This window comes from Marmota monax, unplaced genomic scaffold (genome assembly GCF_021218885.2).
Source record: "Marmota monax isolate L192 unplaced genomic scaffold, Marmota_monax_Labrador192_F-V1.1 WCK01_AAM20220418_F8-fsc00030, whole genome shotgun sequence".
NCBI lineage: Eukaryota > Metazoa > Chordata > Mammalia > Rodentia > Sciuridae > Marmota > Marmota monax.
This window is the reverse complement of record NW_026691988.1, coordinates 7,243,971-7,256,741: the sequence shown is the minus strand read 5'-3', so window position 1 is coordinate 7,256,741 and position 12,771 is coordinate 7,243,971. Positions and strand designations below refer to the sequence as shown.

General features: G+C 32.2%; 1 protein-coding gene across 11 annotated transcripts in view; it reads left to right on the top strand.

Annotated features, from left to right (window-relative positions):
• Ahi1 (Abelson helper integration site 1) overlaps nt 1-12,771 on the top strand; it is a 176,500-nt gene that overhangs the window by 23,837 nt on the left and 139,892 nt on the right. For all 11 annotated transcript variants that reach the window (XR_009227370.1, XR_009227363.1, XR_009227367.1 and 8 more), the window contains 5 exons: nt 2,119-2,338; nt 3,420-3,612; nt 7,072-7,167; nt 9,338-9,523; nt 10,203-10,355. Coding sequence is in view for 7 of the 11 variants with exons in the window: in XM_058581423.1 (XP_058437406.1) it covers nt 2,119-2,338; nt 3,420-3,612; nt 7,072-7,167; nt 9,338-9,523; nt 10,203-10,355 (848 nt within the window). In the remaining 4 variants the exon portion in view is untranslated. The remainder of the gene's footprint in view (nt 1-2,118; nt 2,339-3,419; nt 3,613-7,071; nt 7,168-9,337; nt 9,524-10,202; nt 10,356-12,771) is intronic.

The window sequence follows — 12,771 nt, the reverse complement described above, 5'->3', positions numbered from 1 at the left end:
GATCATTAATATGTTAGTAATGGTAGTTTTATTGTTGCTTTTTCAGTTATTGTATCTTATTCTTTTTTTCTTCTTCTTCTCAGTGCATTGGCTAGGACTTCTATTATAATCTTAAACAGAAGTGGCAAAAACAAGTATTCTTTTTTTTTTTTTTTACCAGCCTTGACAGAAAACTCTTTCACCATTGAGTATGATGTTTGCTGTGAATTATCTGTAAATACCCTTTATCAGATTAAAGAAGTTACTTCTGCTTTGCAAAGTCTTTTATTTTTCTTTATCATGAATTGATTTTGAATTTTGTCAGGTACATATGTGATCATCTTATCAACATGACCATATAAATTTCACCTTTTTTTGTATAAGTGTGGTTAACTGTTATTTAAATATTAAGCCATCTTTGTGTTCCTGGGAGGGTTGAAGGTACCTACTCGGTTGTGATGGATTTTCTTTTTTTTTTCCCTCCAAATCTCTTTTTTGATTTGGCTTGCCATTACTTTGTATTTTTATATCTGTGGTGGTGAGATTGGTTGTACTTTTCCTTTCTTAAAATGCCCTGAATTTAGACATAAAAGTTTTGGTTGTCTTAGAAGAATTGGGAAATGCTTCATCTTTTTCAGTTTTTGGAGAAAATATCTAAATATTTAGAAGAATTTACTGATAAAATATCTTCTAAATATTTAGAAGAATTTATTGATAAAATATTTTAGACTAAAGGTTTTCTTTATAGGAAGAATTTTAATCAGATTTAGTTTCTTTACTACATATCAGAGTCTTCACATTTTCTATTTCTTCTGGCAACTTTGTTAGGATATATTTTTTAAGGAATATGTCCACTTAATTCAAATTTTCAAGTTTTGAATGTATATAGCATATAGAAGGTTGTACCATTTTTTTTTTCATTCATAATATTGTCGTTTGTTTTTTTCTCAGTTTTTGATCCACTCAAGGATTTTGGGTCTGAGTCTTCAAAGACTCAGCCTGTAGCTTTGATATTTTTTTATTGTACATTTGTATACTATTTTTTCTTCTATTTGTATAATTTGTACTCTCTTTGGGTTTGATTTGCTGTTTACTTCTAGCTTCATAAGATGAATTTTATAAGAAAGATTTTAGTCTATCTTTTATAGGCATGTAAAACTTCAAATTTCTACCTAAGTATTGCCTTAAGCTGTGTCCCTAAAATTTTTTGACATTCTGCATCTTTATTATCATTCAACCAAACAAAATTTTTATATTTTTATTTTAATTTATTTGGTTATATATTATTTAGAAGTCTGTTGTTCAGTTTTGAGCAGCAATTGATTTTTTAGTTATCTTTTTATTATGGGTTTCTATCATCCATTGAAAATTGACCAAACCTAGGCTTTCCTCTTTGCCTGCCTGTTTTGTTTCAGACCTTTTCCCCTAGTGTGATATGTTCTGCTAGCACCACCTAGCACCAGAAGATTTCACTACCTCTCCACCCTCCCAGAATTCAATTTGTGAGGCAAATTGGCCATGTGCTTAAGGCTTCTCCGTTTTCCAGTTTTATCGCTTTATTCACAGGAAACCACTGAAAACTTTGCTGGTGAACTTCTTTCTGCTTGGACCAAATCTTGATTCTCAGCCCACACCCTGAATCAGCAAATATTCCAGAGACAAAAGCAGCTGCCATTCTGTCTGTTTACCTCTGACTGAGTCAGTCTTGGCCGCGCCCCCCCCCCCCATACCCACTTTCTCTCTTAAAATAAGATTTTTGCAATTGTTTGTGTTGTTTTTTTTTTCTGAAGCACTGACTTGCTGCATCCTACTACATTCTACCCAAAAGCAGAAATTCCAGTTATAAATTATTTGAATGAAATATATTACACAAAGAAAATAGATAAAATTATGTTTCGACTCATTTTTTCTTATTGGTGCTTGTTGGGAAAAAACATTACTCACCCTGCTATAATATAATGCATTAGTAAATATATTTTACTCTATGTGTGCTCTACTGCTCTCTGGCCTTTACTTCTTTTCCCTTGAAGTTCCTTTGTTAACCATGTGAAATAATCATAGATCATAAGGTTTAAATCATATGTAAATTCAAATATGAGGCTAGTTAATTATAATATTGATTTTCTTCTATACATGTAGTTTCAGATGATAATGAAGACATTGATGGTGATGGTGTTCATGAAATAACAAGCCGTGATAGTCCAGTTTATCCCAAATGCTTGCTTGATGATGACCTTGTCTTGGGAGTTTACATTCACCGAACTGATCGACTTAAATCAGATTTTATGATTTCTCACCCAATGGTAAAAATTCATGTGGTTGACGAGAACACTGGTCAATATGTCAAGAAAGACGATAGGTAATTTTTTTAATAACGTAGCTAATCCTTGACATTGAAACTGTCTGCAGTAGAAGTTGGTATTGTCAGTGGAAATAGAGTTATGAATTTATGTAAGAGAATAGTCGACTAGTTCTAGGTGTTCATCTACCATCTAACTGATCAGTGTTTTCGCAAAAGAACTGGAGAACATTTGTTCATTTCAAGTAAAAGAGGTTCTCCCAAGCTACTTAATGCCCCAAAACTTTGAAAATCATCTTATATTGCATGTAAATGTTCTAGTTGTGTAACTCAATTTTTTTTCAAATTAACATGTTACCTGTCATTTGCCTTCAGTGAGGTAAATGAATCTTGAATTTTTTGTCTAAGATCATTGCTATTGGCAATACATACTTGAGGGCCAAGTAAAAGAACAAGGTAAATAAAATAGATGATGATACTAGCATTCAAAAAATTAGTTTTTCAGAAATATGGCAGAGGCGGAAAACATGAAAATTGTCAAAAAAAAAAAGGGCTTTCATTTATTCAGTTGTAAAGAAAATGTGATAGCTCCAAAAATTGTGCTTTTTTTTTTTTTTTTTTTTTTTTTAATGTACCCAGGATTGAACCCAGGGGCACTGAACCACTGAGCCACATCCCCAGCCCAATTTTGTATTTTATTTAGAGACAAGGTCTTACAGAGTTGCTTAGCACCTTGCTTTTGCTGAGGCTGGCTTTGAAATCATCAGCCTCCTGAGCCACTGGGATTATAGGCATGCATCACCACTCCCAGCCCTGTTCCTTTTTTATATTAACTTATTGTGCTATCTTATCATAAATTTGTTTAAAATTCTGAAGCAATTGCTTTATTTCCACTGTATAATGAAGGTATAATTATGTCTCACTTTATGTTCCTATAATTCTGTGAAAACTGATGGTATATAAATGCAAAATAGTAAGGCACTATTTTACTTTAAAGTTTTATGAATTTATAATTTTCTAGATGGACTATGAAAATAATTTTTCCTTTTGTATTATGATTTATTATTTCTGGTTGTGTATCATAATTTTTTCTCATCTAAAAATTAGAATTTTGTTGACAGAAATGTCTTTCTTTGAACAGTGAACGACCCGTGTCATCTTACTATGAAAAAGAGAATGTGGATTATATTCTTCCTATTATGACTCAGCCTTATGATTTTAAACAGTTAAAATCAAGACTTCCAGAATGGGAAGAACAAATTATATTTAATGAAAATTTTCCCTCTTTGCTTCGAGAGTTTGATGAGAGTCCTAAAGTCATCTTGTTCTTTGAGGTATGAATTGGAGTAAACAATTCAAACTAAATTTTAGTTTATATTTAATTGTGCAAACATAAGTTGTTAAATGTAAGTGGTAAGTAGTTCAATAATTCAACAAAGTAGTGTGCAGTATGCTGTGAAGGTACAGATAAGACACCCCTTTTAAAACAGTGATAGTTTTCAGTGCCAGAAGTTAGCCATTTGACCTATGCTGTGACATCATTTAATCCTTACAGCAGCATCATGACTGTTAATTAAAGTGATAAATCTTATCTGTATGAGTGCAGTCCTCCATTTACATAGTATAAGCTTATTTAACTGAATATCAGACTCCATAAGAATATGTGTGCCACCTGGATAAAAAAAAAAAGAAAGAAACATACATAGATCAGTTAACTAATACAATGTCATATATAACCAAAAATGATGAAGAACTTATTAGACGTGAAGTGAAGGGTCAGAGTAGTCAGAGAAAGATTTATAAAAAGATAGTCTTTGAGCGGATTTGTAATTATAAGTTTCCCCTTTTTTTTTTTCCCCCACTGAAAAGGATATCAAGGTTTGGGGTAGAGTGATTTCCTTTAAGTTACTCCAATTTTTAAGTTAGGTAATTTATATTTGATGATAATTTCAACCTTGAATACCACATTTCATTTCTCTATTTTATGTTCTCTCTCTGCTAGCAAAGTGAAACAGAGAAAGCCTCCTTTCCAGTTTAACCAAACTGGAAAATTTTAGTATAGGAACAAGATGCCTGGCATGACTGGAGCTGATGTTTCATTTTGTAAAATGGCTTATTTTTATGATCCTTGACTTTCAGATTATTTATGTTTGTTTATAATACAAATATTCTATCATTTCATCTATGTTTATGTTATGTGTGATGTATATAAAGTTTCTAATTTTTTAAAAAGAATTTTTTTCTTTTTAAATTTGTATCTCAAGGAATTTTTTTCTTTGTCCTAGAAACTTGTGATTTGGGGGTAACCCGTAACAGGGTCCTCTTTAGCCCCTGCAAGAGTCCTGTTTCTATACTTCACACTTGAATAAATCCTACTCCTTTAAAAAAAAGAAAAAGAAAAAGAAAGAAACTAGTCATTGTGATTTATTATATGTCATTTTACAATCACTTAATTATTAAGAGGTATAAGAATGATAGATTATTGGATTATCAATTTTGGTTACTTAAGTTTTACCACAGTGTGTTTCCTGCCTGCTGATTTCAATTTTTGAAGAGTTTATTGAGGAAAATTTTATAATATTTATCAAAAGTCTTTAAAACTGTTATTCTACTCCAAGATGTTTATCCTAAAAGGAAAGTAACATGTGTACAAAGATGTATATGCAAATGTTTATTTCATCTCTGTTTATGGCAAAAACTTGAGAGACATTAAGGAACCTAATTTCAATCAGTAACAGATTTGATTGAATAAATTATGGCTTTTATTACATTTACGTTGTTTTATAATACAGAATTTTAGGTAGACTAGTCTAGGCAGCCATTAACATGATGATATTCATAGGCTGTAATGATATGGAGATATGGCCACCACATACTATATGAAATAGTTTGCAAAAGACTGTGGTATTTGTAGTCACATGCTTACACTATATTTAGAAATGCACAGAAAAAGGTTTACATTTGTATAAGCCAAATGCTAATGGTAGTTATCTATAGGTCTAGATTACAAATTGTTTTACTTTGCTTCTGTATCTTTCTGTATTGTCAGTGCTTTTTCACTGGACATGTATTATATCTGAAAAAAGATTTAAGAATCTAAAGAAGAGGGATGGATGAAATCCATATTAATGTTTAAGCAGTCTTCTATAAAGTTTTAATATCTCAACTGATCTTTTGATAACCATGAATGCAAAGCAATAGCCTCTAACATGTACCTAGAATACAATCTCTGTGGCAGCTTGATAGCAAATCCCTGAGATTTAATATATGGATAAGATGAAGGTATGAAAGAAATCTCTTGAGAAGCCTAATTACAATATGTATCCAAAGAGAAAGCCCCCAACTTCAGGAAGGTGATCCAAGCAAGGACTCAGAAAAAATGTCCTGAGTTTTTAAAATAATGAACCCTTTGAAGTCTGCTCTGATACATATTAAATGATAAAGCTTAAGAATTTTATGCCTGGTGCATTTGTGCCTAGACTGCACTTAAGTAATTATTTAAAATATATCTTTTACATTTAGGTGACACATTATAATTATACATATTTATGGGTTACATTGGCATTCCCATAAATGCATACAATGTATGATGATCAGGGCAGTGTAATTGGCATAGCCGTAATATTTGAGGTAATTAACTCTTTGCCTTAGGTTTAAAATAAATCCTAATAAAAGATTTACTAATTATTTTTCCCTTTCCCCTCACTTCCTCTTGTATGTACTTTTGTATAACTCTGAGGGTCTCCTTCCATTTCCATGCAATTTCCCTTCTCTCTCCCTTTCCCTCCCACCTCTCATCCCTGTTTAATGTTAATCTTCTTCTCATGCTCTTCGACCCTACTCTGTTCTTAGTTACTCTCCTTATATCAAAGAAGACATTTGGCATTTGTTTTTTAGGGATTGGCTAGCTTCACTTAGCATAATCTGCTCTAATGCCATCCATTTCCCTGTAAATTCTATGAATGTCAGTAGAGGGGGCAGAGAGAGAAGAGGGGAGGGGAGGGGAGGGGAGGGAAGGGGGGATAGTAGAGGATAGGAAAGGCAGCAGAACACAACAGACACTAGTATGGCAATATGTAAATCAATGGATGTGTAACTGATGTGATTCTGCAATCTGTATATGGGGTAAAAATGGGAGCTCATAACCCACTTGAATCAAAGTGTGAAATATGATATATCAAGAACTATGTAATGTTTTGAACAGCCAACAATAAAAAATTAAAAAAAAAAAAGATTTACTAATAAGAGATAAGAGATAAAGTGGCCAAAAAATGAACCCTCAATAGTGGAGTTAACTCAAAGGTGAATGAAATGAGATAAAAATGATTTTACTCTATATAAAGAACACATTTTTAAATATTCAAATGATTTTTAAAAAATTTTTAACAATATGGGGCTGGGGATGTGGCTCAAGCGGTAGCCTGGCATGCGTGTGGCCTGGGTTCAATCCTCAGCATCACATACAAAGATGTCGTATCCACCGAAAACTAAAAAATAAATATTAAAATTCTCTCTCTCTCTCTCTCTCTCTCTCTCTCTCTCTCTCTCTTTCTCTTTAAAAAAAATTTTTTTTTAACAATATATTAGGCTGGGGTTGTGGCTCAGTGGTAGAGCACTTGCTTAGCATGGGTGAGGCTACTGGGTTCAATTCTTAGCATCATACACAAATAAATAAAACAAAGGTCCGTCAACAACTAAAAATTTTTTTTAATTTTTAACAGTATTTTATTAGAAAATATTAAATTTTAGATAGTCTAGTATTCTATGAAGTAATTTTTGGAATTTACTTGCAGATTGTTGATTTTTTAAGCATGGATGAAATTAAGAATAACTCTGAGGTTCAAAACCAAGAATGTGGCTTTCGGAAAATTGCCTGGGCATTTCTTAAGGTATGTTTTTCATTCATTTTAAACACATTTAAAATTATCTCCAGATTTGGTTGCTTTTCCCTAGACAGTTTAGTCTCATATAAGGAGTTAGAACTTAAAGGAAGATTGCATCATGAAAGTGATGTTAACACAAACTTGGAGAGACTTGTTAAGAGTCTTAAATATTTACTGATTGCCTATCCTGTACCACTTCCACTTTTTGGTCCTGGGGATGCAGCACTAAGTAAGATATATATGACCCTGCCAATTTTATTCAATTCAACAGATATTCAGTAAGCCATTTCTATGTGCTGGCCACTGTTTTAGTCAGTAGACTTAAAGAAGACAAATTTGTTGACCTCATATTCTAATAAGAAAAACAAGCATAAAATAACTAAATATATAATCATTAATTTTTGTAAATACTGTGAAGAGTTATGGGTTGGATTATGAAGCAAGTGTCCTGTGGGATCAGGAAAACATTCCTAAGGAAGCACTACCTAGGTGGGAGCAGTGGAGTGGAGAGTTCTAGGAAAGGGATACAGTGTATACAAAAATCCAGTTATTATAAGTAGCAAGATCTATTCAGATAACAACAACAAAAAAAAGGCTGCTAAGATTGGAGAGTAGAGACTGAAAGAATGGTGCATAAAGAGGTTACTGAGGTCAACAGCGTCTTGATTACATAGGACTTTCAAGCCATGATAAAATTTTTAAAAAGTAATAGGAAGTCATTACAGGATTTAAACAAAAGGATAAAACAATCTGAACCATGTTTTGGAAAGATTACTTTGATCAATGTGAAGAATGGAGTAGAATGGGAGCAGTTGTATATCCTTGAAGATCCACATACGAAATTCTTGCAGTAGTCTGATGTCCTACTTTTGATTTCATCTTAAATTCACTTCTCTTGGACCCACTTTCATTATCTGTCCTTCAGATTTGTAAATGCAGTTACTTACTGGACATTTTAATTCAAATGACCTATAGATATCTCAGACTCCCCCAGAGTGAACAAACATCCTAACTAATCTCTTACCCATTTTCTCTCTTCTTTTTTCAGTTGGTAGTACTGCCATCTTCCCAGGCTCCCAGTTACACTGTCCATTTTGGTAGCTGCAAGCCACTTGTTACTAGATAAGTTTAGATTAATTAAAATTAAATATAACTATGAATTTGGTTCTACAGCCCCTTGTGTTTTGTAGCCCCATGTGACTAGTGGGTTCTGTTCTAGAAAGCACAGGTGTAGAGCACTTCCACCATCATAGAAAGTTCTGTTGGACAGTACTCCCTTGGAGTCTTTCTTGACTCTTTTAATGTTTCAAGTTATCAGTCAGTAAATGTTATTAAATATGTCTTCTGCACTCACTGACTACTCTTCTTTTGGTTTAAGTCACCTTCATACTGTGTCCAAGCTAATGTAAATTCTCACAACTATCACTCTATTCCTAATTTGTACAGGACACAAAGATTAAAAAGATGTTTCCTAAGGCTTGGGATATAGTTCATGGTAGAGCACTTGCCTAGCGTGTGTGAAGCCCTGGTTTTAATCTTTAGCATTGCAAAGAAATAATTGATTTCCTATTTAGAATTGTGTTCTATTGAAAGAGTTGGTGAGATTTTTGAATTTTTCTAATAAGAATCTTTACTTAATTCATTTTGTTTAGTAGGTTTCTTTAAAAAGACCATTTTAAGAAGATGAACTAAAATATTGGGAAAATATAATGATTTGTTTGAATTAGTTTAAGTATCTTGATGATGTTGACTTTTTAAAAACATAATAATTTAACCATTAAAAATAGTAATAATGAATAAATGGGAAATTGTTTCTGTTTAATATGTATTTTAATCTTTATTATTAACAAATATGTATTGATCACTCCTTTGTGCAGAGTGGCATCTAGTTCAGTAATGTAAATGTTTTGTATTCTGAAGTGGTTGTACAGATAAAAAGGGGGCTATTGAAAAAATATTTTTTTTTCAATTTTGTCATTTGATTTACCTTTTTTCAAAAATAATCTGAATCTGTACTTAACTAACTATGTCAATGTTCTTTCCTTTGCTTTATAAATCCAAGAAATTTCAGCATGCCACATTGATCATTTATAAAAAGAGTTTCTGACTACATATTATTGCTTTATTGTATTATTTATTTTCTGTGAAAGTAATATTTTATATGAATTCTTTTAAGCTACTGGGAGCCAATGGAAATGCAAATATCAATTCAAAACTTCGCTTGCAACTGTACTACCCACCTACTAAACCTCGATCCCAATTAAATGTTGTTGAGGTTTTTGAATGGTGGTCCAAATGTCCAAGAAATCGTTATCCTTCAACATTATATGTAACTGTTCGAGGATTGAAAGTTCCAGACTGTGTAAGTTAATAGCACATACAAATGTATACCTTCTATTGTTGAAATTAAATGATGATATAATATGTTTTCCAGTTTTAAAAAGATAGGTCTCAAAATTTTTAATGGATTTTTATAATAGGAAAATGCCTGAAGAGATGATATATATTAAGCTTATGGTTAATAATGGTTAATACTCAGAGAGATACTTAAATGAATTTTAAGTTTTTAATGTAGATTTCAATGTTAGAAGAAATGTTAAAATTTGTTGTTTTTTTAGTTAAAATGAAAGGATGATTTTAAAATTATGAGAAATATATTCCTTATAAAGGGCCTGATAATAAACAATTTAGAGTTTATAGACCATATAATCTCTCTCAAAATTATCCGAATTTGTAGTGTAAATGTAGCAATATAGATATGGAATAAATCAATAAATAAATGGGTGTGATGTGTCCAAATAAAACTTTATTTATTTATTTATTTATTTTTAATATTTTTAGTTGTAGATGGACACAATACCTTTATTTTATTTATTTATATGTGGTGCTGAGGATCGAACCTAGGACCGCACACATGCGAGGCAGGTGCTCTACCACTGAGCCAAAACCCCAGGCCCCCAAATTTTATTTTTAATAAAATAATCTTTCAGGTCAGTTGCACTTTCTGTAGCTGATTTTTCTCATTTTCTATACATGTCTAGATAAAACCATCTTACCGCTCTATGATGGCACTTCAGGAGGAAAAAGGTAAACCAGTGTATTGTGAACGCCACCGTGAATCAAGTTCAGTCGACACAGAACCTGGATTAGAAGATTCAAAGGAAGTAGTAAAATGGAAACGACTTCCTGGGCAGGTGAAGTGTTTAATAATACTGGATTGGTTTAGATATTTACTTATTACCTTAATCTTAGACTTTTAATTAATCCATTTGACAAATAATAGAATTCCTATTATATGTATAGTAGATTTTTCATTTGGGTACCAGGGAAGTTATATTAGTTTGCTATGGCTGCTATAGCAAAATACCATAGGTGAAGTAGATGTTTATTCATTCATTCATTTGTTTATTTATTTATTTATTTATGTATTTTGTGGAACAGGGATTGAACCCAGGGATGCTTTACCACTAAGCTGCATCTTCAGTTCTTTTTATTTATTTATTTATTTATTTTTGAGACAAGGTCTTATTAAGTTGCCAAGCCTGGCTTCGAACTTGTGATCCTACTGCCTTAGCCTCCCAAGCACCTGAGATTGCACACAGACCTTTCTTTCTTACTGTTCTAGAAATAAGTGCCAAATTGTTGCTAGCTAATTTGATTTCCTAATTTGATGAAAGTCCTCCTGGCTTACAAATGTCCTCCTTGCTATATCATCACATGGTGGAGAGAGAGAGAGAGAGACTATGTACCACGTTTCTTCCTTTAAGTGCAGTGATCCTATTTATGAGGACTCCACATTTATGATCTAATAAGCTCTCAAAGGCCCCATCTTTAAAAACCATCCTATTGGAGATTAGGGTTTCAATATATGAATGTTGATTAAGGTGCCAGCAAGGCTGATATCCTCTGTGACATCTCCTTAGCTTGCAGATGACTACCCTCTTTTTGCTTCTTCTTATCATCCTTTCTTTGTGTATGGTAATATCAGGTGTCTTTTCCTACTAGAACACAAGTCTGTTGGATTTACTACCCTACCCTAATGACTTCTTCTTACTTAATCATATTTTTTTAAATACTCTTATCTCTACTGCTACTTTAACATGAATTGGGAAATGTACACTGTTTAGCCCATAACAGAGTCAAAACAGATTTTTGTTATGTAAGATACATATCTCCTAATCTTTATGAATTCATGAATTTTTTACAGCCTCCGGTTTTCCTGAATCACATTTTGAGGGAGATAGCATACATATGCATATCCTTCTACAACAAGTTGAGCAACATTTAAACTTTTTCCTACGTTTTCTAACTTGGTTAGTATTTTTGTAGTGGCAAAAACATTGGTAGTACAGCTTTACAAATATCTTTCTTATTTCTACAAAGGATGGAGTAGTTCATTTTATACATTTGAGCCATGGACAGAAGTTATCCAAAATTTAAATGTTATCCAAATCTCTAATGTAGAAATAGGAATGGTTGTTTTTCTAGGCCTCTTAATTTGCTGTGTTTTGTAACACATTTAACTTTCTTTTGAGACCAGTTTTATAGATGCATTTTAAAATATCTTTATTGAGGTTAGGATACTTCAAACAATGCAGGTAGAACATCTCTAATGTGAAAATACAAAACTCTCAAAAAGTTTTGAATTCTAGAGAATTTGAGATTTCAGATTTTCAGTTTAGGGATGCTCAGCCACAAATGTCCAGGCAAATATTACAAAAGCCAAAATAACTCCAAAATTTGAAATATTTCTCACTCCAATTATTTCAGAAAAGGATACTCAACCTCTAAAATAGAGAGAATGACACTAGATTATGCCCTTAAGGAAAGGAGAAATTAGTGATGTTCACTTTCATGTGAAAGTCTTGAGGAAAAATAAATATAAATGTAATTTTATACATCAGTTGTTTTCAAAGTGTGTTCAGGGACCTTCAGGAATCCTGAGGCCATTTCAAGGTAATCCTCAAAGTGAGTCTCTTTTCATAATGATTCCAAGGCATTAGTAGTCCTTTTTATTTTCATTCTGTTTCAAATACATGCTGCAGTTTTCCAGAGGCCAAATGGCATGTGATATCTCAAGAGGGTGAATGCAGATATGAAAACCTAGCGTTTATTAAGCCAGATGTTATGGAGATTTTCAAATCTGTACAAACACTTTCACTTCATGTAGTTATTTTTCATAAGTGTTCTTTTGTTAACATTTAATGGATTTGTTAGTATTATTTTTGAAGTGAATTAAATATTTTTTAAAATTTCTCCTTTTTAAATTCTAATGAAAAATTTCCATGGATATATCTACATAAACAAAAGCTTTGGGGGGATCTTCGAAAACAATTTTAAGACTGAAGTAATCCTGAAGCTAGATAAAAATTTGAGACTTCAAATATGAAGAAGGTGAACTAGAATGGAGAAAGAATATTCATTCACAAGAGGGATTGGAGATACTAGTATGGATGATTTAAGCATGGTGAAGGATTGAGTAGGGAAGGATATTTCATATAGAAACAGAGTTGCAAATAAGTGAAAAGGGCTTCTTGCATTTATTAGACTCTTGCAACACTTTGCTGACTGGAAACCAGAGTTTGCATAAGAGATAAAGTGTCTTGCCTG